The sequence below is a fragment of the Schistocerca serialis genome, chromosome 8 (genome assembly GCF_023864345.2).
Source record: "Schistocerca serialis cubense isolate TAMUIC-IGC-003099 chromosome 8, iqSchSeri2.2, whole genome shotgun sequence".
In the NCBI taxonomy this organism is placed as follows: Eukaryota; Metazoa; Arthropoda; class Insecta; order Orthoptera; family Acrididae; genus Schistocerca; species Schistocerca serialis.
This window is the reverse complement of record NC_064645.1, coordinates 51195928-51222338: the sequence shown is the minus strand read 5'-3', so window position 1 is coordinate 51222338 and position 26411 is coordinate 51195928. Positions and strand designations below refer to the sequence as shown.

Here is a 26411-nt window from a genome sequence, read left to right as displayed (position 1 = left end):
AGCAGCGTGGGCTTCCTACTAGCCAATAGCTTGCGAGCAGCCGAGGTGGACACTTTCTCTTTGACCCGAATTTCCTGGATACAGCGTTCTTCCTTATAGGCAGGACAGTCGCGGGAGGATGCGGCATGGTCACCCTGACAGTTCACACAACGAGGAGACGGAGGTGGACAGTCACCCTCATGGGCATCCCTGCCACAGGTGACACATTTAGCCGCATTGGAACAAGACTGTCGAGTGTCATTGAAACGCTGACACTGGTAGCAGCGCGTAGGTGTCGGGATATAGGGGCGAACAGAAGTAACCTCGTAGCCCGCCTTGATGCGCGATGGCAGCTTAACACTATCGAAGGTCAAGAAAATTGTCCGGGTCGGTACAAGGTCATTGTTGACCTTTTTCATGACCCTATGGACAGCCGTCACGCCCTGCTCAGCGAGGAATGATTGAAGCTCCTCGTCAGTCAATCCGTCGAGGGAGCCAGTATAGACCACACCACGAGACGAATTCGAAGTTCGGTGGGCCTCCACCCGGACAGGGAACGTGTACAGGAGGGTGGCCCGAAGCAGTTTTTGTGCCTGAAAGGCACTCTCAGTTTCTAGTAATAAGGTGCCGTTACGCAACCTGGTACAGGATTTGACAGATCCGGCTATGGCATCTACGCCCTTCTGAATAACGAAAGGGTTGACAGAGGAAAAATCCTTTCCGTCCTCAGTTCGAGAAACTACGAGGAACTGTGGGGCAGGCGGTAGTACTTTTGTCACTGTTGGCTGGTCACGTTTCCGTTTTTGGGTCGAAGTCGAAAGAGATGGAGTAGAATCCATTGCGGAGGAATCCCCCATGATTGCCAGCGTCTCCGATGGCGCGCTCCTTCCTTGTGGGGACCCTCTCAGAGGGCGCTCCCGCCTTAGGTGAATGTTTACACCTCAGGTCACACCTCCTGAGAAACAGACGGAGGGACCAATCGGCATGGTCAGAAGGTATCAGCTCAGGCAATCACCCCTCCCAGGGCCTGGCCTTTACCAGGGGGTACGCGCGTGCCTTACATGTCTACCCAGGGCGGGGAATTACGCGTTACCCCGTCACCGGCTACGCGTGAGAACGCGTGGGTCGGCCTTCAGGCACGCACAGGGAGGAAGGAAGAAGAGGAAAAAGAAGAGAGAGAGGGAGAAAGAGGACAGGCTGTCTCAAACGCCGAGGCGGAGACCAGAGAAGGCAAGGAGTAGAAGGCAATGAGAAGGCAAGGAGAAAAAGGCAATGAGAAGGCAAGGAGAAAAAGGCAATGAGAAGGCAAGGAGAAAAAGGCAATGAGAAGGCAAGGAGAAAAAGGCAATGAGAAGGCAAGGAGAAAAAGGCAATGAGAAGGCAAGGAGAAAAAGGCAATGAGAAGGCAAGGAGAAAAAGGCAATGAGAAGGCAAGGAGAAAAAGGCAATGAGAAGGCAAGGAGAAAAAGGCAATGAGAAGGCAAGGAGAAAAAGGCAATGAGAAGGCAAGGAGAAAAAGGCAATGAGAAGGCAAGGAGAAAAAGGCAATGAGAAGGCAAGGAGAAAAAGGCAATGAGAAGGCAAGGAGAAAAAGGCAATGAGAAGGCAAGGAGAAAAAGGCAATGAGAAGGCAAGGAGAAAAAGGCAATGAGAAGGCAAGGAGAAAAAGGCAATGAGAAGGCAAGGAGAAAAAGGCAATGAGAAGGCAAGGAGAAAAAGGCAATGAGAAGGCAAGGAGAAAAAGGCAATGAGAAGGCAAGGAGAAAAAGGCAATGAGAAGGCAAGGAGGAAAAGGCAATGAGAAGGCAAGGAGGAAAAGGCAATGAGAAGGCAAGGAGGAAAAGGCAATGAGAAGGCAAGGAGGAAAAGGCAATGAGAAGGCAAGGAGGAAAAGGCAATGAGAAGGCAAGGAGGAAAAGGCAATGAGAAGGCAAGGAGGAAAAGGCAATGAGAAGGCAAGGAGGAAAAGGCAATGAGAAGGCAAGGAGAAAAAGGCAATGAGAAGGCAAGGAGAAAAAGGCAATGAGAAGGCAAGGAGAAAAAGGCAATGAGAAGGCAAGGAGAAAAAGGCAATGAGAAGGCAAGGAGAAAAAGGCAATGAGAAGGCAAGGAGAAAAAGGCAATGAGAAGGCAAGGAGAAAAAGGCAATGAGAAGGCAAGGAGAAAAAGGCAATGAGAAGGCAAGGAGAAAAAGGCAATGAGAAGGCAAGGAGAAAAAGGCAATGAGAAGGCAAGGAGAAAAAGGCAATGAGAAGGCAAGGAGAAAAAGGCAATGAGAAGGCAAGGAGAAAAAGGCAATGAGAAGGCAAGGAGAAAAAGGCAATGAGAAGGCAAGGAGAAAAAGGCAATGAGAAGGCAAGGAGAAAAAGGCAATGAGAAGGCAAGGAGAAAAAGGCAATGAGAAGGCAAGGAGAAAAAGGCAATGAGAAGGCAAGGAGAAAAAGGCAATGAGAAGGCAAGGGGAAAAAGGCAATGAGAAGGCAAGGAGAAAAAGGCAATGAGAAGGCAAGGAGAAAAAGGCAATGAGAAGGCAAGGAGAAAAAGGCAATGAGAAGGCAAGGAGAAAAAGGCAATGAGAAGGCAAGGAGAAAAAGGCAATGAGAAGGCAAGGAGAAAAAGGCAATGAGAAGGCAAGGAGAAAAAGGCAATGAGAAGGCAAGGAGAAAAAGGCAATGAGAAGGCAAGGAGAAAAAGGCAATGAGAAGGCAAGGAGAAAAAGGCAATGAGAAGGCAAGGAGAAAAAGGCAATGAGAAGGCAAGGAGAAAAAGGCAATGAGAAGGCAAGGAGAAAAAGGCAATGAGAAGGCAAGGAGAAAAAGGCAATGAGAAGGCAAGGAGAAAAAGGCAATGAGAAGGCAAGGAGAAAAAGGCAATGAGAAGGCAAGGAGAAAAAGGCAATGAGAAGGCAAGGAGAAAAAGGCAATGAGAAGGCAAGGAGAAAAAGGCAATGAGAAGGCAAGGAGAAAAAGGCAATGAGAAGGCAAGGAGAAAAAGGCAATGAGAAGGCAAGGAGAAAAAGGCAATGAGAAGGCAAGGAGAAAAAGGCAATGAGAAGGCAAGGAGAAAAAGGCAATGAGAAGGCAAGGAGAAAAAGGCAATGAGAAGGCAAGGAGAAAAAGGCAATGAGAAGGCAAGGAGAAAAAGGCAATGAGAAGGCAAGGAGAAAAAGGCAATGAGAAGGCAAGGAGAAAAAGGCAATGAGAAGGCAAGGAGAAAAAGGCAATGAGAAGGCAAGGAGAAAAAGGCAATGAGAAGGCAAGGAGAAAAAGGCAATGAGAAGGCAAGGAGAAAAAGGCAATGAGAAGTCAAGGAGAAAAAGGCACTGAGAAGGCAAGGAGAAAAAGGCACTGAGAAGGCAAGGAGAAAAAGGCACTGAGAAGGCAAGGAGAAAAAGGCACTGAGAAGGCAAGGAGAAAAAGGCACTGAGAAGGCAAGGAGAAAAAGGCACTGAGAAGGCAAGGAGAAAAAGGCAATGAGAAGGCAAGGAGAAAAAGGCAATGAGAAGGCAAGGAGAAAAAGGCAATGAGAAGGCAAGGAGAAAAAGGCAATGAGAAGGCAAGGAGAAAAAGGCAATGAGAAGGCAAGGAGAAAAAGGCAATGAGAAGGCAAGGAGAAAAAGGCAATGAGAAGGCAAGGAGAAAAAGGCAATGAGAAGGCAAGGAGAAAAAGGCAATGAGAAGGCAAGGAGAAAAAGGCAATGAGAAGGCAAGGAGAAAAAGGCAATGAGAAGGCAAGGAGAAAAAGGCAATGAGAAGGCAAGGAGAAAAAGGCAATGAGAAGGCAAGGAGAAAAAGGCAATGAGAAGGCAAGGAGAAAAAGGCAATGAGAAGGCAAGGAGAAAAAGGCAATGAGAAGGCAAGGAGAAAAAGGCAATGAGAAGGCAAGGAGAAAAAGGCAAGGGAAAGAGTAAGGAAGACAGTGAGGTGGAGAAGAGCAAAGAAAGGAACCAACAAAAGGAAGGAAGAAACGAGAAGAGAAAAACCAAAAGGACCACGATGATAGGTCGTGGAACCGTCCGTCTCCGGACGCAGGCGCGAACTACCCCCGTGAGGGGGAGGGACTCCTTTTAGTCGCCTCTTACGACAGGCACGAATACCGCGGGCCTATTCTAATCCCCGTACCCGCAGGGGGGTGATGGTGGTTGGCCGACCATAGAGAAAAAAAGAGCAAAAGCCAACCACCAAGAACACATTAAAAACTCAGTAATATCAGAGGCTAAAATCCAGAATCAACACTAAAAAACAAACACTCAGATTAAACGATAAAAACCCCCTGCCCGAACAAAACGCAAAACTAAGTCCACCATGGCAGAGTCATCTAGTAAAAGGGCAGGGAGCGTATCAAGCAGCGCAAATGTCTGCCTGAGCACAGTTAAAAGCGGACTAGTTAATAAAATGTGCACCACCGTCAAAACCGCCCCACAGCGACAAAGAGGCGGGTCCTCATGAGGCAATAAATAACTGAGATAGGCGGGTGTGACCAATGCGGAGCCAACAAAGAACAACTGAATCTCTGCGAGTGGCTCGCATGGATGACTGCCACACACGCGTCGTCGCCTTGAGAGAACGGAGTTAGTTTGGCGTGGGCAGATTGCGTCATTCAGTGTCCCAAAGCGAGAGAACTTTGCGGGGGAAGACTGCCCGCAAATCAGTCTCCGGGAGGCCAATGTCCAGGGTGGGTTCACTGGTGGCCTGTTTGGCCAGGCGGTCAACACGTTCATTGCCCAGGATGCCGACGTGACCGGGGGTCCACACAAAAACCACAGAGCGGCCGCAACGCGCAAGAGTATGCAGGGACTCATGGATAGCCATCACCAGACGAGAACGTGGAAAACACTGGTCGGGAGCTCGTAAACCGCTCAAGGAATCGCTACAGATAACGAAGGACTCACCTGAGCAGGAGCGGATATACTCTAGGGCACGAAAGATGGCCACCAGCTACGCAGTGTAAACACTGCAGCCATCTGGCAAGGAACGTTGTTTAGAGTGGTCCCCTAGAATTAGCGCATACCTGACACGACCAGCAACCATCGAGCCGTCAGTGTAAACTCCAGAGCCCTGATACGTGGCCAGGATGGAATACAAGTGGCATCAGAAGGCCTCCGGAGGGACTGAGTCCTTCGGACTCAGTGCCAAATCGAGCCAAAGGCAAGGGCGAGGCACACACCATGGGGGCGTGCGCAGAGCTGCCCGGAAAGGAGGTGGAACTGGGAAAATTCAAAGCCAAGAGATGAGCTCTGACGCGTACGGCGATCGGACAACCTGACCTGGGCCGACGGTCTGGCAGATGGACGACTGACTGCGGGAACAGGACACGGTAATTTGGATGCCCAGGCAAGCTAAAAACATGGGCAGCATAAGCGGCCAGTAAATGTTGGCGCCTCAATCGCAGTGGAGGGACACCTGCCTCAACAAGGATGCTGTCCACAGGGCTGGTGTGGAAGGCACCAGTGGCAAGTCGGATCCCGCTTTGTAGTATTGGGTCCAGCACCTGCAACGCAGATGGGGATGCTGAGCCATAAGCCAGGCTCCCATAATCCAGACGGGACGGGATTACCGCCTGGTAGAGCCGTAACAAGGTAGATCGGTCGGCGCCCCAGCTGGTGTGGCTCAAGCATCTCAGAGCGTTTAGATGCCGCCAACACGTCTGTTTAAGCTGCCGGATATGAGGCAGCCAAGTCAACCAGGCATCGAAAACCACCCCCAAAAACCTGTGTGATTCCACCACTGAAAGAAGTTCGCCAGCAAGATAAAGCCGCGGCTCCGGGTGGACAGTACGTCGCCGGCAGAAATGCATAACGCGGGTCTTGGCAGCCGAAAACTGAAAACCATGCGCTACACCGCAAGACTGCGCCTTGCGGATTGCGCCCTGTAGCTGACGTTCAGCAGCTGCAATGCCACTAGAGCTATAGTAAAGGCAGAAGTCGTCAGCATTCAGGGAAGCGGAGACAATTTCCCACGGCCGCAGCGAGCCCATTAATGGCTATTAAAAACAGGCAGACACTTAAAACAGAACCCTGTGGCACACCGGTCTCCTGGACGTGGGAGGAACTATATGAGGCTGCGACTTGCACGCGGAAGGTACGATACGACAGAAAATTGCGGATAAAAATCGGCAGAGGACCCCGAAGACCCCATCCATGAAGCGTAGAAAGGATGTGATAACGCCATGTCGTATCGTATGCCTTCCGCATGTCGAAGAAGACAGCGACCAGGTGCCGACGGCGAGCAAAGGCAGTACGGATGGCTGACTCCAGGCTCGCCAGTATGTCGGTGGCGGAGCGGCCTTTACGGAACCCACCCTGAGACTGAGCCAGAAGGCCCCGAGACTCCAGTACCCAATGCAAGCGCCGGCTCACAATCCGTTCAAGCAACTTGCAAAGAACGTTGGTGAGGGTAGCTACGTTGGGACGGTAACTATCCACCTCCAGAGGGTTCTTTCCAGGTTTCAAAACGGGGATGACAATGCTCTCCCACCATTGCGACGGAAACTCCCCTCGTCCCAAAGACGGTTGTAAAGGTCGAGGAGGCGTCGCTGGCAGTCCACTGAAAGGTGTTTCAGCATCTGACAGTGGATGCCATCTGGCCCAGGAGCGGTATCAGGGCAAGCGGCTAGGGCACTGCGAAATTCCCACTCACTGAATGGAACATTGTATGATTCTGGGTGGTGGGTGCGAAACGAAAGGCTCCGACGTTCCATCCGCTCTTTAATGGAGCGGAAGGCCTGGGGTAATTCGCAGAAGCGGAACTCCTAGCAAAATGCTCTGCTAAGCGGTTTGCAATGACGTCGGAGTCAGTACAAACTGCTCCATGCAGTAAGAGCACAGGGACGCTTTTTTTTTTTTTTTTTTTTTTGTTTGTGGTTTTAGGGCGCAAAACTTCTATGGTCATTAGCGCCCAGCCCGTGACGTAGAAAACAGGAAAAAAACGAAATTTAAAATCAGCAGAAATGGAAACATAGTCAGAAAATTGGAGAAACTAAAGGCAGAAGGAATGCTTAAAAGTCCACTATAGAAAGGGGTTGGTTGTCCACAAAAAAAAAGCTTCAAATGACTGACGTCATTTCACTGTCACTAATAAACTGTAGAACGCGGTCAGCTGAGCGCGTGTCATCTGCTAAAATCGACGATAGATCAGGCGATAGCTGTAGACGGGAGCGTAACGGATTAAAATAGGGGCATTCAATTAAAAGGTGTCTGACCGTCCACAGCTGAGAGCAGTGGGGACAGAGTGGGGGAGGATCACCGCTTAAAAGATGTCGATGACTAAAAAGACAGTGCCCTATCCGGAGTCGAGCTAAAATTACCTCCCTCCCGAACGCGTCGTCGGGAGGAAGAGGTCCAAGCGCAAGGAACGGCTTTCACTTCCCGCAATTTATTGTGGGGAAGTGTTGACCAATGCGCATGCCATAAATGAGTAACTTGGCGACATAAACCGCTCCGTAGATCGGTAAACGGAAGAGACTGAAGAGCTGGCCGAGGAAGAGAGACTGCAGCCTTGGCCGCTATATCGGCCGCCTCATTTCCACAGATACCAGCGTGTCCCGGGAGCCAGAGGAACGCCACTGAGACGCCCCCCAGGTGGAGCAAGCGCAGACAGTCCTGAATCCGGTGGACCAGAGGGTGCACAGGGTAAAGAGCTTGGAGACTTAGGAGAGAGCTGAGAGAATCTGAGCAGATTACGTACTGTATCCGCTGATGGCGGCGGATGTATTGGACAGCCTGGAGAACAGCGTAAAGCTCTGCAGTATAAACCGAACACTGGTCGGGAAGCCGAAAGTGATTTGGGGTGTCGCCAACAATATAGGCACTCCCTACACCTAACGATGTTTTCGAGCCATCGGTGTAAATAATTGTGGCTTCCGTCATTTGTGCACATAGAGCAGCAAATGCCCGATGGTAAACAAGTGTAGGGGTACCATCTTTGGGAAATTGACATAGGTCTCTGAGCAAGTCGATCCGGGGACGGTGCCAAGGCGGTGCTGTACCCCAAGTTGTCAAGAAGGTTTTAGGAAAGCGGAAGGAAAGAGAATGGAGCAGTTGACGGAAGCGGACTCCCGGGGGTAGTAGGGAGGAGGAGCGGCCTGCATACCCGACATCAAAGGAGGCGTCGAAGAAAAGGTTATGGGCTGGATTAGCAGGCATGGAAGACAGATGGCTAGCATAACGACTCAGAAGGACTGCACGCCGATTGGACAGCGGAGGTTCAGCAGTCTCAGCATAAAGGCTTTCCACAGGGCTGGTGTAAAAAGCTCCAGACACTAAACGTAATCCACGGTGGTGGATAGACTCGAGACGCCGAAGAATAGACGGCCGAGCAGAGGAGTAGACTATGCTTCCATAATCCAATTTCGAGCGCACTAAGGCGCGATAGAGGCGGAGAAGGACCACCCGGTCCGCTCCCCAAGAGGTACCATTCAGGACACGGAGGGTGTTAAGGGAACGCAGACAGCGAGCCGAAAGATAGGAAACGTGGGAGGACCAGCACAGTTTTCTGTCAAACATAAGACCCAAGAATTTAGCGACGTCGGAAAACGGAAGGTTGACAGGACCTAGATGTAAGGAGGGCGGAAGAAACTTCTTACGTCGCCAAAAATTAACACAAACGGTCTTACTGGGTGAGAAACGGAAGCCGGTTTCGATGCTCCACGAGTAGAGGCGATCGAGACATCCTTGAAGACGTCGTTCAAGAAGGCTGGTCCTTTGAGAACTGTAGTAGATCGCAAAATCGTCCACAAAGAGGGAGCCCGAGACATCAGGAAGGAGACAATCCATAATTGGATTAATGGCGATGGCAAACAGTACAACACTCAGCACGGAGCCCTGGGGTACCCCGTTTTCTTGGGAGAAAGTACGGGAGAGAGTAGTGTTCACCCGCACCCTAAATGTGCGCTCTGCCATAAATTCGCGAAGAAAAAGGGGCAGCCGGCCTCGAAAGCCCCAAGAGAACAGTGTGCGGAGGATGCCTGTCCTCCAACAGGTATCGTACGCTCTCTCCAGATCAAAAAATATTGCTACCGTTTGGCGTTTCCGGAGAAAATTGTTCCTGATATAAGTGGAGAGAGCAACAAGATGGTCAACAGCAGAACGATGCTTTCGGAATCCGCATTGGGCTGGTGTTAAAAGACTGCGGGACTCCAGCCACCAAGCTAAACGGTAATTCACCATACGCTCCAAAACCTTACAGACACTACTCGTGAGAGAAATGGGGCGATAGCTAGAGGGGAGATGTTTGTCCTTTCCAGGTTTCGGAACGGGAACGACAATAGCTTCCCGCCATCGCCTGGGAAAGGTACTGTCGGTCCAAATTCGATTATAAAGGCGAAGGAGGTGACGCAGGCTATGGGTTGATAAATGCAGCAACATTTGGACATGGATACCATCCGGTCCTGGGGCGGAGGAGCGAGAAGTAGAGAGTGCATGTTGGAGTTCGCGCATGGAGAAAACAGTATTGTAGCTTTCGCGATTTTGAGAGGAGAAAGCAAGATGCCGCACTTCTGCTGCACGTTTCTTCGGGAGAAACGCTGGCGGGTAATTTGAGGAGCTCGAAATCTCAGCAAAGTGCTGACCCAATGAGTTAGAAATTGCGACGGGGTCCACTAAGGTATCATGCGCGACAGTGAGCCCAGAGACCGGGGAGAAACTAGGCGCGACTGAGAACCGTCGAGGCCGACTCCAAACTTCCGAGGAGGGAGTGAAGTTGTTAAATGAGCTAGTAAAGAATTTCCAGCTTGCCTTCTTGCTATCGCGGATGACGCGACGGCATCGCGCACGGAGCTGCTTATATCGGATACAGTTGGCCAAAGTTGGATGGTGACGGAAAATGCGAAGAGCACGTCGCCGCTCACGTATTGCGTCACGGCAGGCCTCGTTCCACCAAGGAACTGGAGGGCGCCGGGGCAATTCGGAGGTGTGTGGTATTGAACGTTCCGCAGCTGTGAGAATAACGTCGGTAAAATGTGTGACCTCATCGTCGACGCTGGGAAAGCGACGGTCATCGAATGTCGCTAGAGACGAAAAAAGTGTCCAATCGGCTTGGGCAAACTTCCAGCGTCGCGAGCGCATATATGGCAGTTGAGGCTGCAGTCGAAGAACACATGGAAAGTGGTCACTCGAGTGTGTATCATCAAGGGCGAACCATTCGAAGCGCCGAGCTAGCGGAACAGTACCGACCGCAAGGTCCAAATGGGATAAATTTGCCGTGGAGGCAGACAAAAATGTAGGGACCCCAGTGTTGAGGCAGACTAGATCCGCTTGGTGGAAGACGTCTAGCAATAGTGAGCCACGTGGACAAGGATGTGGAGATCCCCAAAGTGGGTGGTGGGCATTGAAGTCCCCAACCAGCAAATAGGGGGGTGGAAGCTGATCAAGAAGATGAAGGAGATCAGCTCGTGCCATTGGTGTAGACGATGGAATGTATACCGTACAAAGAGAGAACGTGTATCCAGAAAGGGAAAGACGGACGGCGACAGCTTGGAAGGAAGTGTTTAAGGGGATTGGGTGATAATGGAGAGTATCATGGAGCAGAATCATGAGTCCTCCATGGGCTGGAGTGCCTTCAACTGAGGGGAGGTCATATCGGACGGACTGAAAATGAGGGAGAACAAAGCGGTCATGGGGACGCAGCCTTGTTTCCTGAAGACAGAAGATGACCAGCGAGTAGGATCGTAAGAGGATCGACAATTCCTCCCGATTGGCGCGAATGCCGCGGATATTCCAGTGGATAATGGACATAGGGTGAACAGAAAATGGAGGAACGGCACCAAGGGTGCTGTCAACTCGACTGCTCAGAGCTTGCGACCGACAGCATGGAATGGCATTCAGTCGAAGGCAGAAGATCCTGATCCATAGGTTGGTCAGGAGCAGCTCCTGCCACCAACGATCGGCCAGTTGACCGGCCACCAACAGTGCGCCTCGGCGACACAGAAGATGGCCGAGGGCGATTTCCGCCAGGTGGTGCTGTAGATGGGACACGCCTTGGCGGAGAAGGAGAGGAACTGTGTTTCTTCGTAGCCTTCTTGGAGGTATGTTTAGATGAAGGAGGAACCGATGGTTGTGAAGTTGCAGTACGTAAAAACTCTTCACGAGAATGCTCTTTTTTTGTAGGCTTGGCGTCTGACTTTTGGGCTCGAGATTTATCAGAACCCGACGAAGGGTGAGCCATAGAGTGGGCAGGCGAAAGAGGTGAGGTTGAACGGGCGATCTTTGCGCTGGCCGATCTGACGACCGTGGTACTAAATGTGAGGTCGCAAGTCTGCGTGGCCGCCTCCTTTGTTGGCCGAGAAGAAGCAAGGACAGCGCTGTATTTTCCTTTCTGAGGCACGGTGGGCTGTCGACTGGCGAGTAACTTTCGAGCAGCAAAGGTCGACACCTTTTCCTTCACTCTTATTTCCTGGATCAGCTTTTCGTCCTTAAAAACAGGGCAATCTCGAGAGGAAGCAGCGTGGTCACCCATACAGTTGATGCAGCGAGGGGATGGAGGTGGACAAGCACCCTCATGGGCATCCCTGCCACACGTAACACATTTGGCCGCATTGGAACAGGACTGGCTGGTGTGATTAAACCGCTGACATCGATAGCAACACGTAGGGTTTGGGACATAAGGGCGAACGGAAATTATCTCATAGCCTGCTTTGATTTTTGATGGGAGTTGAACTTTGTCAAAAGTCAAGAAGACAGTGCGGGTTGGAATGATGTTCGAGTCAACCCTTTTCATAACCCGATGAACAGCGGTGACGCCCTGGTCAGACAGGTAGTGCTGAATTTCTTCGTCAGACAACCCATCGAGGGAGCGTGTATAAACGACTCCACGCGAGGAATTTAAGGGACGGTGCGGTTCCACCCGGACAGGGAAGGTGTGGAGCAGAGAAGTACGCAGCAATTTTTGAGCCTGGAGGGCACTGACTGTTTCGAACAACAGGGTGCCATTCCGTAATCTGGAACAAGACTTTACAGGACCCGCAATTGCGTCGACACCTTTCTGAATAATGAAAGGGTTGACCGTGGAAAAGTCGTGACCTTCGTCAGACCGAGAAACAACAAGGAACTGTGGCAACGATGGAAGAACCGTCTGTGGCTGAGACTCAGTGAACTTACGTTTGTGAGCAGACATAGTGGAAGGTGAGGAAACCATTGCGGAAGAATCCCCCATGATTACCGGCGTCTCCGATGGCGCGCTCCTCCCTTGTGGGGGCCCTCACCGAGGGCACACCCGCCTTAGGTGATTGTTCACACCTCAGGTCACACCTCCCGACATACGGACGGAGGGACCAATCGGCACTTTCGGAAGGTATCAGCTCGGGTAATCACCCCTCCCTGGGCCTGGCCTTTACCAGGGGGTACGTACGTGTCCTACCTGTCTACCCGGGGCGGGGAATTACGCGTTACCCCGTCACCGGCTACGCATGGAAGTGCGTGGGTCGGCCTTCAGACACGCACAGGGAGGAAGAAAGAGAAAGGGAAAGGAAAGAAGAGGGGGTCTCAAACGCCGCAGCGGAGAAAAGGGTAAAGAGAGGAGGTAAGGAAAGGAGATGGACAAAGGAAGGAAGAAGACATACAAGCAAGGAAGAAGAAGAATGCGGTACATTTACAAGCGTCCGTCTCCGGACGTAGGCGCAAACCATACTCCCAGAGGGGGAGAAAGTGAAGGAAAGAGCAAGAGGTGAGGGGGGGGGTGAAGACAGGGGATGGGGAAGGATGCGGAAAGGGAAGGTATGCAGCCCGGAAAGGAAGGAAGGCCACATTAGCTCGGGGCCCCGTGCTCGCTACGCACGTATCCACAAAAGAGTTGCGGATCCCCTGGGGGGGCACAGGGACGCTGTCGGGGGTCCGATAGTCGTAGACGCGTCGTATTTTGGCCCAGACCTGCGATGGAGTAACATGGAGGCCAATGGTGGACACATACCGCTCCCAGCACTCCTTTCCTTGGCAGTTAAGGAGGCGGGCCCGCGCACGCAGCCGTTTGAAGGCGATAAGGTGGTCTATGGAGGGATGTCGCTTGTGACGCTGGAGCGCCCGCCAGCGATCTTTAATCGCTTCAGCGATCTCAGGCGAGCACCGAGGCACAGCCCTCCGCCGAGGGGACCCAGAAGAACGGGGAATGGCAGAGTCGGCGGCAGTAACGATGCCGGTAGTGACCGATTGAATCACCGCATCAATGTCATCACTTGAGAGAGGCTCAATAGCGGCAGTGGAGGAAAACAAGTCCCAGTCAGCCTTATTCATAGCCCATCTGCTGGGACGCCAAGAAGAGTGGCGTGGTGGCAGTGACAGAAAGATCGGAAAGTGGTCACTGCCACACAAGTCGTTATGCACACTCCATTGGACAGACAGTAAGAGGCGAGGGCTACAGATCGAAAGGTCGATGGCGGAGTACGTGCCATGCGCCACACTGAAGTGTGTGAAGGAACCATCATTTAGAAGTGAAAGATCTAGCTGTGCCAATAAATGCTCAATAGTGGCGCCTGGACCTGTTGCCACTGACCCACCCCACAGAGGGTTATGGGCGTTGAAGTCGCCCAGTAACAAGAAAGGTGATGGCAATTGGGCTAGCAGCGCAGTAGCTCAAGCTGCGTGACATCACCGTCTGGTGGAAGGTAAAGACTGCAGACGGTAATAGCCTGTGGCGTCCACACCCTAACAGCGACAGCCTCTAAAGCTGGCTGTAGAGGGACAGACTCGCTGTGAAGAGAGTTAAGGACATAGATGCAGACGCCACCAGACACCCTTTCATAAGCTGCTTGATTCTTATAATAACCCCAATAGCCTCGAAGGGCGGGGGTTCGCATTGCTGGAAGCCAAGTTTCCTGAAGAGCAATGCAGAAGAAAGGGTGAAGGCTGATAAGTTGCCGGAGCTCAGCTAGATGGTGGAAGGAACCGCTGCAGTTCCACTGGAGGATGGTATTTTCCATGTCTGTGAAAGGCATGACGGGACTGGGAAGGCAGATTACGCCGCTGGGTCACCTGCTGCCTCCGATGGAGCACCTGTGCAAATGCTATCCATTGCATCCGATGGTTGGTTGGTTGTTTGAGGTTAAAGGGACCAAACAGCAAGGTCATCAGTCCCTTGTTTCAAATAGACTCCATTCTGCTAACGGGACATCTCAGTATAGTCAGAAAAATAAAACGGATAAAGGGGAAACGTAAAAGGGCAGTCACGTTGTCATTAGTAAAAACAAATGAGGGAAGTTGGCAAGAGAACGAACCCAACACTATGCTGAAACAGCATAGGCAAGACCACCTGTGACTTAAAAGGTACAACTGCTATAATGCAGAAAGTACGTATGGGAATAGAAAAACTAACCAAGCCTTAAAAAGAAGGGGTGAAAACAGAGTAAAAGGGAAAGAAAAGAGGATTCCGGTCAGGGAGGTGAATCGGGAATCTCTGAACACTGCTAACAGTGGGAGACACCCAAACACTCACCGCCCTGCCCCAACACCAGAGAGAGATTAAAAACTTTAAAACTGAGAATAAAAACCACTCTCCCGGAGGAAATCTAGAACCAGAGAGACCATCCGGGAATCGTCAGCCAACATCAAAGGTAAAGTGTGGGGGAGTCTGTACGTAGCACGCAGAGCCAAAAGAAGGGGGCATTCAACCAAAATGTGGGCCACTGACTGGAAGGCTCCACAACCACATAGCGGGGGTGGCTCATCACGCAAAAGGAAACCATGGGTCAGCCTGGTATGGCCAATGCGGAGACGACAGTGTGGTCGAGTCCTTGCGGGAGAGGCTAAAGGAAGAACGCCATGGGCCTGTATTCACCTTAATGGCACGAAGTTTATTAGACAGTGGAGTAGCCTCCCAAGAATTGGCCCATGACTGTGCAAAGTGGGATTTGATGTGAAGCCGTAAATCCGCTGCAGGAGGGGTTACAGAAAACGGGGGGTAAGTAACTGCTCCCCCAGCCAAACGATCAGCGAGCTCATTACCCGGGATACCCACATGGCCCGGGACCCATAGGAAGTCAATGGAACAAGCAGCACGGTGAAGATCAGCGAGATGGTCATGGATGGCAGAGACCAAGGGATGGCGCGAAAAACACCGGTCAATAGCAAGAAGGCCACTCATCGAGTCCGTACATAACAAAACGCGGTTGTGTTGGGATTGTTTAATAAAGGTAAGGGCCCGGGAAATTGCCATCAATTCCGCAGTAAACACCCCACATGAGGGTGGCAGTAGATGATTTTCCGTTCCAACAAGGGACGTGAAGGCATACCCAACATGATCAGCAGATTTAGAACCATCAGTGTAAAAAAACAACAGCATCCCGAAACTCCCATAAAATTTGGCGGAAAAAGGAACGGAACACCACTGGGGGGATGGAATCTTTCGGACCGCGGCGGAGATCCATCCGAATTCGAGGCCGAGGAACTAACCAAGGAGGGGTGGAGGGGAGGGAGCGAGGAAGACAGGACAAAGAAGGAAGCCGAAAATCACGGGTAAGAGACGCAAGGCGCAGCCCAACCGGTAAACCCGCCCGAGGGCGGGAGTCAGGCGGGCGACGCCCATGGTCTGGGAATAGGATAGAATAGGAAGGATGAGCGGGAGAAGAACGGATAGTAAGGGCATAAGACACCAGAAGCTGGGACCGCCGAACAGAAAGGGGGGGGGGGGATCCCAGCTTCAACCAGGAGACTATCAACAGGGCTAGTAGGGAAGGCACCGGTGGCCAAACGGATACCACGATGGTGGACTGGATCCAGCACGTGCAGCGTGGAAGGAGCAGCTGAACCATAAACTTGACAACCAGTCCAAACGTGACAGAACTAGAGCACGATAAAGACGGAGGAGGAGGGAACGGTCCGCACCCCAGGAGGAGTGGGCAAGGAAGCGAAGGACATTGAGTTTACGGAAACATCCTACCTTCAGGAGTCTGATATGGGGCAGCCAAGTGAGCTTGTTGTCGAAAAGAAGACCTAGGAAACGAAACTGTGGAACCACAGGCAATCTTTGTGCAGCGAGATAGAGCTCTGGATCAGGGTGGACCGTAGTACGGCGACAGAAGTGGACCACCCGCGATTTTAAAGGAGAGAATTGAAACCCGTGGGAGAGGGTCCATGCAGAGGCACGCCGTATAGCCACCTGGAGCTGCCGTTCTGCAGATGGCATCGAGGAGGAACTAACCCAAATGCAGAAATCATCCACATACAGGGCAGGGGCGACCAAGGGACCGACAGAGGCCACAAGTCCATCGATAGCAATGAGGAAAAGAAGGACACTCAAGACAGAACCCTGTGGGATGCCCGTCTCCTGGGTCCGTGGAGAACTAAAAGCAGTACCAACTCGAACTCTGAATGACCGATGGATCAGGAACTGGCGGATAAAAATCGGGAGTGGGCCCCGAAGACCCCACTGATGAAGGGTTAGTAAGATGTGATGGCGCCAGGCCGTGTCATAGGCCTTGCGAAGGTCAAAAAGCACTGCAACCAAATGGCGGCGCTGGGAAAAAGCCTGCCGAACTGCGGATTCCAAGCGAAGCAAATGATCGATTGGAGATCGTCCCTCTCGAAAGCCACACTGGTAAGGGGACAATAGATCCCGAGATTCGAGGACCCAAGTGAGCCGACGGGCTACCAGCCGTTCAAGTAACTTACAACCAACATTGGTCAAACTAATTGGCCGATAGCTGTCAACAGATAGGGGGTTCTGACCAGGCTTAAGGACAGGAACCACAATGCTATCCCTCCACTGAGAAGGGAAGTCACCCTGGAGCCAGATACGGTTAAACACCCGAAGAAGATGGTGCCGTTGTGGAGCACTGAGATGTTGAAGCAGCTGGTTATGAATGGAATCTGGGCCAGGAGCCGTATCATGAGAAGCAGATAGAGCAGAAAGAAATTCCCATTCAGTGAAAGGTTCGTTGTAAGATTCTGACTCACAAGTGGTGAAACATAAGGTGACAGCTTCAGCCTGCTGTTTTTGATGAAGGAAAGCAGCTGGATAGGAGGCCGACGCTGATGCCACTGCAAAATGGGTCGCAAGATGTTCTGCGAGAACTAATGGGTCCGTACAAATGCCATCTGGGAGGTGAAGGCCTGGGAGGGTGGACTGCCGATGGCAACCTTGGAGAGAGCGAAGTGTAGCCCATACCCGTGACAGAGGGACAGTGGAACCAAGGGAAGAAACGAATCGTTCCCAACATATCCGTTTGCTCTGTTTAATTAAATAACGGGCTTTAGCGCGAAGGCGCTTAAAGGTAGAAAGGCTGGCTACAGATGGGTGCCTCTTAAAGTGTTGCAAAGCTCGACGGCGATCACGGATGGCAATGGCAATGGCCGTACTCCACCACGGGACTTGCCGACGACGAAATTGTCCAGATGAGCGCGGGACAGCAAGGTTAGCAGCGCGAACAATCGCGGCAGACACGTCACGTAGGACGTCATCAATACAACCCAACAAAGAGGGAGAAAACTCGACCTGTGCAGTATATAGAGACCAATCGGCGCGGTGGAAAGACCAACGAGGTAACCTGTCCATCGGGGAGCGGGAAGGGAGCGTGATAATCAACGGGAAATGGTCACTATCACAAAGGTCGTCGTGTGGCGACCAGTGTAATGAAGGGAGGAGAGAGGGAGAAGAAAGAGAAAGATCAATGGCAGAAAAGGTACCATGACCAGCACTGAAATGAGTAGGGGAGCCATCATTAAGAAGGCATAGGTCGTGGTCTGCAATAAATTGGTCTATAAGAAGACCTCGTCTAGATGGAAAGGCACTGCCCCACAAAGGATGATGAGCATTAAAATCCCCAAGGAGGAGGAAGGGAGGAGGAAGTTGCTGAAGAAGGGTGGTTAAGGCAGCAGGTGTAAGAGTCCTGTCAGGAGGGAGATAAAGATTGCATACTGTGACTGCAGAGTCTAAGTGGACCCTAACAGCAACCGCTTCCAATGTAGTGTGGAGAGGAATCCACGTGCTAGCAGTGTCTGTACGGACCAACGTACAAACGCCACCAGAAGCCCGCAAGGGTCCGACCCGATTTCGACAGAAAACACGGAACCCACGGAGGGTCGGTGAGTGAGCATCAGTAAAATGAGATTCCTGGAGAACCACACAAGCTGCTGAGTAGGACGAAAGAAGGGATTTCAATTCCGGAAGGTGACGATAGTAGCCATTACAATTCCACTGGAGAACCACAGAACGATGGTTTAAATGAGGGCTGAACACGCTAAATCCAGTCATACCGCCGGGTCCCCACCCGTCACCGACAAGGAGGGGGCGACATCCATAAACGACAGGTCAGAATCCGGTTGTGAAGCCGGGGAAGGGACCTCTGGTGACACCAGAGGCTCTTTGTCCCGGGACTTATGTTTCTTCTTCTTTTCAGGCTGAGATCGAGGAGGGCTGTGTGGCATAATGGAGCCAGCAGCAGCAAGATCAGGAACAGAAAGAGACCGGGCGACCGGGGGGCCGATAGACCGCGGCTCTCGCGGTCGCCGCGCTGCAGCAGACCTTTGACCTGGAAGGTGCCGGGAAGGGGCATCCCGGGAGAGGCGCCCTTGACCGGCAGACGCCGAAGGAGTGGGACACTTCTCCGGCTGGGGAGGGGGAGCAGCGCCCAGAGGAGAAGGTGTGGGAGCCGCAGGGGAGGGGGGAAGGAGAGGTGTCCGGGATGGGGGTAAGGAAGGGGGAGGAAGGGATTAAGATGTAACCAAGGCGTAACTAGATGTCATGGACACAGGGTGCAATCGTGCGTATTTCTTACGGGCCTCTGTGTAGCTTAAACGATCAAGAGACTTATACTCCTGTATCTTTTTTTCTTTCTTATAGACGGGGCAATCTGCTGAACGAGAAGAATGACTACCACGACAATTTACACATACAGGAGGGGGAACACAGGGACTCCCCTCATGGAGTGGACGTCCACAGTCACCACAGAGAGGGTCCTGGGTACAGCGAGAAGACATGTGGCCAAAACGCAAGCACTTAAAACACCGCATAGGAGGTGGGATGTACGGCTTCACATCACAGCGATAGACCATAATCTTAACTTTCTCAGGAAGGGTATCCCCTTCAAAGGCCAGGATAAAGGCACCAGTATCAATACGATTATCTTTAGGACCCTTCTGAACACGCCGAACAAAGTGAACACCCCGCCGTCCGAGATTGTCCCGAAGTTCCTCATCAGTTTGAAGGATGAGGTCTCTGTGAAAAATCACACCTTGTACCATATTTAGAGACTGGTGAGGGGTAATGGACACGGGAATTGTGCCAAGATGGGTACAGGCACGAAGGGCCACAGATTGGGCAGCCGAAGCAGTTTTTATCAGTAACGAACCCGACCGCATCTTGCTCAGAGAGTCCACTTCGCCGAACTTGTCTTCAATGTGTTCCACAAAGAATAAAGGTTTGACACTGGTGAAAGTATCTCCATCAGTCCTGGTGCAAACTAGATAACGGGGGAAAGGTTTTGCCCCTAGACGACGCGCCTGACCCTCCTCCCAGGGGGTAGCCACGGAAGGGAAGGCCGAAGGGGCAAGAGAAGCAGCACTTGAGGAATCAGTACCACGCAGAGAGACGGCCGCAGAAGAGCGGCCAGAGTTTTGGACCCGTATGCGTTTCATCTGCATAGCGTCCGCCCTGATACCACCCACTCCGATCAGGGGCTCTCCTCACGGGCGCCACCCAGCCACAGCAAGGGCCGTCTGGCACGGCGGCCATTGCCGGGAGTTCCGATGCTCCAGGATGACGAGCAACCACTCCAAGGCATGCATGAGGAGGTCACAGCTCAGGTATCAGAAGTGTGATCCCTGTGTGTTCAGGGGGCTCAACCAAAAGGGTACATAGCGACCCCACCACACGGGCTGGCTACCGTGCTGGCTATGCACCCTAGCATCAGACAACGACGTAAAAGAAAAGGTGGAATGTACTATGAGGGCACACGTCGGAGACACTAGGTAAGGTGCTCTTCCCCAAATGGCTCACACTACGGAAGAGAAATTTTGTAATGGAGGTCAAACCCCAGAGGGGGACCAAGGAACGCCAAAAGGAGGAGATGATTACGCAAAAAAAAGCCGGAGTGTAGAACCAACAGAACCAGGAGGATAGCGGGGGCCAACATAAGCAAGGACACCAATAGAGAGAGAGGAGAGGGCGAGGGGAAAGGGGTATGGAGGGGAAAGGAGGGGAAGGGAAAGGAAAGGAAATGCAGCCCGGGAGAGAAAGAAGGCTGCAATGGCTCGGGGCCCCGTGCTCGCCACGCACGTATCCACGAAAGAGTTGTGGACCCCCTGGGGGGTCGCAGGGGAGGGGGGAAGGAGAGGGGTCCGGGACGGGGGTAAGGAAAGGGGAGGAAGGGATGAAGATGTAACCAAGGCGTAACTAGATGTCATGGACACAGGGTGCAATCGTGCATATTTCTTACGGGCCTCTGTGTAGCTTAAACAGATCAAGAGACTTATACTCCTGTATCTTTTTTTCTTTCTTATAGACTGGGCAATCTGCTGAACGTGGAGAATGACTACCATGACAATTTACACATACAGGAGGGGGAACACAGGGACTCCCCTCATGGAGTGGACGTCCACAGTCACCACAGAGAGGGTCCTGGGTACAGCGAGAAGACATGTGGCCAAAACGCAAGCACTTAAAACACCGCATAGGAGGTGGGATGTACGGCTTCGCATCACAGCGATAGACCATAATCTTAACTTTCTCAGGAAGGGTATCCCCTTCAAAGGCCAGGATAAAGGCACCAGTATCAATACGATTATCTTTAGGACCCTTCTGAACACGCCGAACAAAGTGAACACCCCGCCGTCCGAGATTGTCCCGAAGTTCCTCATCAGTTTGAAGGATGAGGTCTCTGAAAAATCACACCTTGTACCATATTTAGAGACTGGTGAGGGGTAATGGACACGGGAATTGTGCCAAGATGGGTACAGGCACGAAGGGCCGCAGATTGGGCAGCCGAAGCAGTTTTTATCAGTAATGAACCCGACCGCATCTTGCTCAGGGAGTCCACTTCGCCGAACTTGTCTTCAATGTGTTCCACAAAGAATAAAGGTTTGACACCGGTGAAAGTATCTCCATCAGTCCTGGTGCAAACTAGATAACGGGGGAAAGGTTTTGCCCCTAGACGACGGGCCTGACCCTCCTCCCAGGGGGTAGCCACGGAAGGGAAGGCCGAAGGGGCAAGAGAAGCAGCACTTGAGGAATCAGTACCACGCAGAGAGACGGCCGCAGAAGAGCGGCCAGAGGTTTGGACCCTTATGCGTTTCATCTGCATAGCGTCCGCCCTGATACCACCCACTCCGATCAGGGGCTCTCCTCACGGGCGCCACCCAGCCACAGCAAGGGCCGTCTGGCATGGCGGCCATTGCCGGGAGTTCCGATGCTCCAGGATGACGAGCAACCACTCCAAGGCATGCATGAGGAGGTCACAGCTCAGGTATCAGAAGTGTGATCCCTGTGTGTTCAGGGGGCTCAACCAAAAGGGTACATAGCGACCCCACCACACGGGCTGGCTACCGTGCTGGCTATGCACCCTAGCATCAGACAACGACGTAGAAGAAAAGGTGGAATATACTAGGAGGGCACACGTCGGAGACACTAGGTAAGGTGCTCTTCCTCAAATGGCTCACACTACGGAAAGAGAAATTTTGGAATGGAGGTCAAACCCCAGAGGGGGACCAAGGAATGCCAAAAGGAGGAGATGATTACGCAACAAAGCCAGAGTGTAAAACCAACAGAACCAGGAGGATAGCGGGGGCCAACATAAGCAAGGACACCAATAGAGGGAGAGGAGAGGAGAGGGCGAGGGGAAAGGGGTATGGAGGGGAAAGGAGGGGAAGGGAAAGGAAATGCAGCCCAGGAGAGAAAGAAGGCTGCAATGGCTCGGGGCCCCGTGCTCGCCACGCACGTATCCACGGAAGAGTTGTGGACCCCCTGGGGGGCATTGCATCCGAGGGACCGGCGAGAGAGGTCCTCAGCGGACGCCAGAATCTCCACCTCGTCCTCAGAGGCAGAGAATGTAGGAAGCGGTGGGACAGGTGCCACCGCATGATCGTTGGTCTTGGGGACTTTTCTTTTTCTGCTTGTCGCGCTGTGCCTTCGGTGGTTCAGGCTTCGTGGGCTTCACTGGGTCAGTCTCAGGGACAGACGACGACCGTGAGGCCCTACAACCAGGGACTGGTGGTTGTTTCAGCCACTTGCGGGTGTACGCTTTTCCACCGGTCGGAACTTGCAAAGGGAGGTCCCCGAGGAATCCCTTCCTGGCGAGAGTAGCCGAAGAAGTCTTACGCTTCTCCAGCTGGGAAGGGGGAACTTATGTCCCCGATGGTTGGGAGGGTGTTTCTCCTGAAGAAGATGGAGCAGGAGCAACAGGGTATGAAGTGCCCCCACAATCAAGGGGGCTGTTGGATTCTGACCAATCATAGAACCAACTGTACAGGATGACACAGAGGGAAGAACAGTCGTTGCAGCAGTGGCGTACGTTGACGTCATTGGCACAGGATGGAGCCTCTCATATTTCCACCTAGCCTCAGAGTAGGTCAGGCGGTCCAGGGTTTTATATTCCATTATCTTCCGTTCTTTCTGCAATATCCTACAGTCCGGTTAGCAGGGGGAATGGTGTTCTCCGCAGTTAACACAGATTGGAGGTGGAGCACATTGAGTATTGGGATGTGAAGGACGTCCACAAACTCGACATGTGATGCCGAAAGTACAGCAGGATGACATGTGCCCAAACTTCCAGCATTTGAAACACTGCATCGGAGGAGGGATATATGGCTTCACATCACCTTGACCTTTTCGGGTAAAACATCACCTTCGAAGGCCAAGATGAAGGCACCGGTGGCTACCTGATTATCCCTCGGACCCCGATGGACGCGCCGGACGAAGTGAACACCCCGTCGTTCTAGATTAGCACATAGTTCATCGTCAGACTGCAGTAGAAGGTCCCTGTGGAATATAATACCCTGGACCATGTTTAAACTTTTATGGGGAGTGATGGTGACTGAAACATCCCCCAACTTGTCACAAGTGAGCAACCTCCGTGACTGGGCAGAGGATGCTGTATTGATGAGAACCGACCCAGAGCGCATTTTGGACAGGCCCTCCACCTCCCCAAACTTGTCCTCTAAATGCTCCACAAAAAACTGAGGCTTGGTTTGCATAAAAGATTCACCATCAACCCACTTACAGACAAGGTACCAGGGTGAATAATCTCCACTGCCTTTAGCCATGCGTTCCTCCCATGGAGTGGCCAGGGAGGGAAATGATCTTTGATTCAATTGCTTGCCGTTGAGGTTAGACCTCGATCGCTTAGAGACTGCTGGTGGAGGCCCACCAGCGAGAGATGATGTACCACGCTTCATTGTGGGTCATCCGCCCTGATGCCACCCACTCCGACCAGGGGCTCTCCCCACGGGCGCCACCCCACCACAGCAAAGACCACCTGGCAGTATGGCCTTTACCGGGAGTCCCGATGCCCCAGAGGGATAGGCATCTACTCCTCGGCATACGTGGGGAGGTAGCAGCTCAGGCATCAGCAGTGTGATCCCTGTGTAGTCAGGGGGCTACCACCAAGAGGGTACATCACAACCACACTTCGACGGACTGGCTACCGTGCTGGATGTCGGGTGTCAAAATATCCATGTACATCACGAGGGCAAAGATGGAAGTACACAATGGAGGGAATGGATGCTATCCGGAACACACTGCAGCCAATGTGGCCAGAAGCTTGGTGGAAGTCCAACTCCATGACAATATCGGGCGTGCCAGATCTTAGGGCAAGATGGATATATAATATACCACGTAAGGCGTCGTTCCCCAAATGGTGCGCACTAACAGAAAATTTTGAAAGATAGTGATCAAACCCCTTGGGGGACCAACACATTAAGGCCGAAACGTTTGAGACTCCTTTTAGTCGCCTCTTACGACAGGCAGGAATACCGCGGGCCTATTCAAACCCCCGAACCCGCAGGGGGGAGTGTGGAAGTGGACGAGGAGTGTGTTGCCCCGCCCAAAAGGCAGCTGGAGATTTTCAGGTGACATTATTTGATGGTAGAGAGACCCTCTGCACCTTATCAGCGTTTTCTCGCCATCCATTACCATCAAGCTAACAATGCAGATACGTTTTAAACTATCAGGAAAGAACCATGTCGAGGAGACACTAGACCAACGATATATGTAAACAATGTACGACATTGTAGAGGTGGGAATGTGAGGAGCACAGCTGGACCAGTGAGCCAAAGCAGCCAGGGGTCCCTGGGTTCGAGGCAGGCGACGGGCCACCGCCGCGACCCCTCAAGCGGCCGCCGAAGCCCATCCCATTACGAGGTAATCACGTTCCGTCAATTATGACTAGAAATAGTGAAATAGCTACTGATGAAGGTGAGGGAACGGAGGGGCTGCAACTGAAGTGCATACATTTTACTCCAAAAATTTAAACATCCGATTAGCAGAGAAGCAACACTGCAATGTTAAAAAATCACAGCAATTGTTTAGTTTCGTCAATATGTGCTTTCTCTGTAGGCACAGTTTAAACACGAGTAAATATTACCGCCGTAATGTAAGTTACAGCTTCTCGATTTAGCGAACGAACGTTCTCTCTCAACGATTCTTTATTACTAATGCACAACACTGAAAAAGGAAATTTAAACTGAGGGTGGGTGATGCGTATCCAACCGAGGCGATTGCCTTTAACCTGTCGAAACATTTGGGACAGCATAGTTCAGGACGTGCTTTTTGAGATGCACAATGAACTGCAGTCGCAACATTTGAAGATGACTAGTGGGGGCCACAGCTACCAGAGGGAACAAATTAGGAAGCGGAAAATTCTGCAGGGTGGACAAGGTATGGTACGCAGGGGGATTGCTGTGCTTAACTTTCAACGAAGGCATTGTAATTTCTGAAGCCTGCAAATTTCAGTGGTATTGCGACAAAACTTCCATGCACTGCAACGTGCCGTACAGACGTAGATAGTTTGCTTGGAAAGCTGCCGATTGTGAGATCGTGGTCCGAGAAACTTGTTTCTGACGTCTCGTCCAGGACTGCGCTGGACATCCTCAGAGGCGCTCCTCCGTCGAGTCTTGCCGACTGACCGATTGGACGTCAAAGAGCGACAAATACTATAGAGAAACGGGCGTGGTAGAAGTAACACGTGATGAGTAGTGATAATCACTACTTTGATAGTTTATGCTTCAGGTTCACTAGCCCGACTTCCTGCAAAATGGATGCAACTACAAAGGACCTCTAACTGTGGTGTTTACAGTGACTTCTGTCTATCTGGGGCATTGCTTTCAGGTGTTGTGAATGAAAAATTCAAAATAGTTATTGACAACCGTTGGCTGTATTACCTCCAGAATTTTCAAGCCTAAGAACATTTTTAACTTGTGTGTCATAAATAACAACAGTAGGACGAAAGCGAAAATTGGAAGATGGCAATGTAGGGGCTAAAAACAAATGTTTTTAATCTATTTGGCTATCTGCTAATGGTACTGAGAAGGCACCTTCGAAATTCACTCACCATAAACATTGCTAACAACTAATAAAAACTTCAGAAAAATGCAAAAAGTACATCAACATAGCTGCACCAGTACTTTTATAGAGGTTGTGGAGGGCGATGAAGCACATCAAAAACTGACATCCACACCTTCTGATACTAATGTGGTTTAGATTATTTTTTCCCCTTGTGGGACTATGTAACAAGCGTGCAAGTGATACGCTACCTGCGGCACGGCGGCCGTGTCTCGGCTCTCACGAGACGGACCTGCCACATCTCGGCCTTCGCGAGGCTGCTGCTCCTGAGCAGGCGGCGCTGCTGCTGCTGCAGCCGCCTCCTCCTCCCCCCTCACACGACTCTGCTGTTCTTCCATTGTTGGCCTCACGCGGTTGTCTACTGCGAAACAGCAAGCAGGCAAGTTAGCGTGTGCGGTCGTATCGTATTATTAGAATTTGCCGTAACTACAAACAAGGCTCTAGGTGAGAGGCGGAATAGGAGATGGACTGGTGATGGGAAGGTGGGGGGGGGGGGGGGGATGATGGGTGGGACTGGACAGTTACAGGAGGATATTGTTGTCAGATGGCGAAGAGTGCATTAGAATGTATATCTAATCCATAAACGTATCTAACATGCTAAGTATTGCTTGGTTCGCTAGTCACACATATCTATGTTCACAAAAATACAGAAAATACAGCTGCAGGGATATTTTTCGTTGGAGTAAAGTGACTTAATAATGCTTATTACCAACATGACACACTGCAACACGCTTCCCGAAGACTTTACAAGTATTCTCAGTATTTTATTCAGATAAGCCCTACAAAACAATTTGTTGCAATGACTTTCGCAAATTTAAAGTCATTTTTATATTTCACCTAAATTGAATACAGGATAGATAACGTACTTCTGAGAGCCGGTAATTTGACTACACTACACAGAAGGCCAATTTAGACTGCGCATTTACACGCACATTCAGCCATCTGCTGAAGTACTTC

The 26411-nt window shown here is 51.6% G+C and overlaps 1 protein-coding gene across 1 annotated transcript in view; it reads right to left on the bottom strand.

Moving 5' to 3' along the window:
• Positions 1-25792, bottom strand: part of LOC126416813 (serine/arginine repetitive matrix protein 2-like) — an 88161-nt gene extending 62369 nt beyond the window's left edge. The window contains exon 1 of the mRNA XM_050084696.1: positions 25646-25792. Coding sequence (XP_049940653.1) covers positions 25646-25792 — 147 coding nt within the window. The remainder of the gene's footprint in view (positions 1-25645) is intronic.
• Positions 25793-26411: the final 619 nt, after the last annotated feature.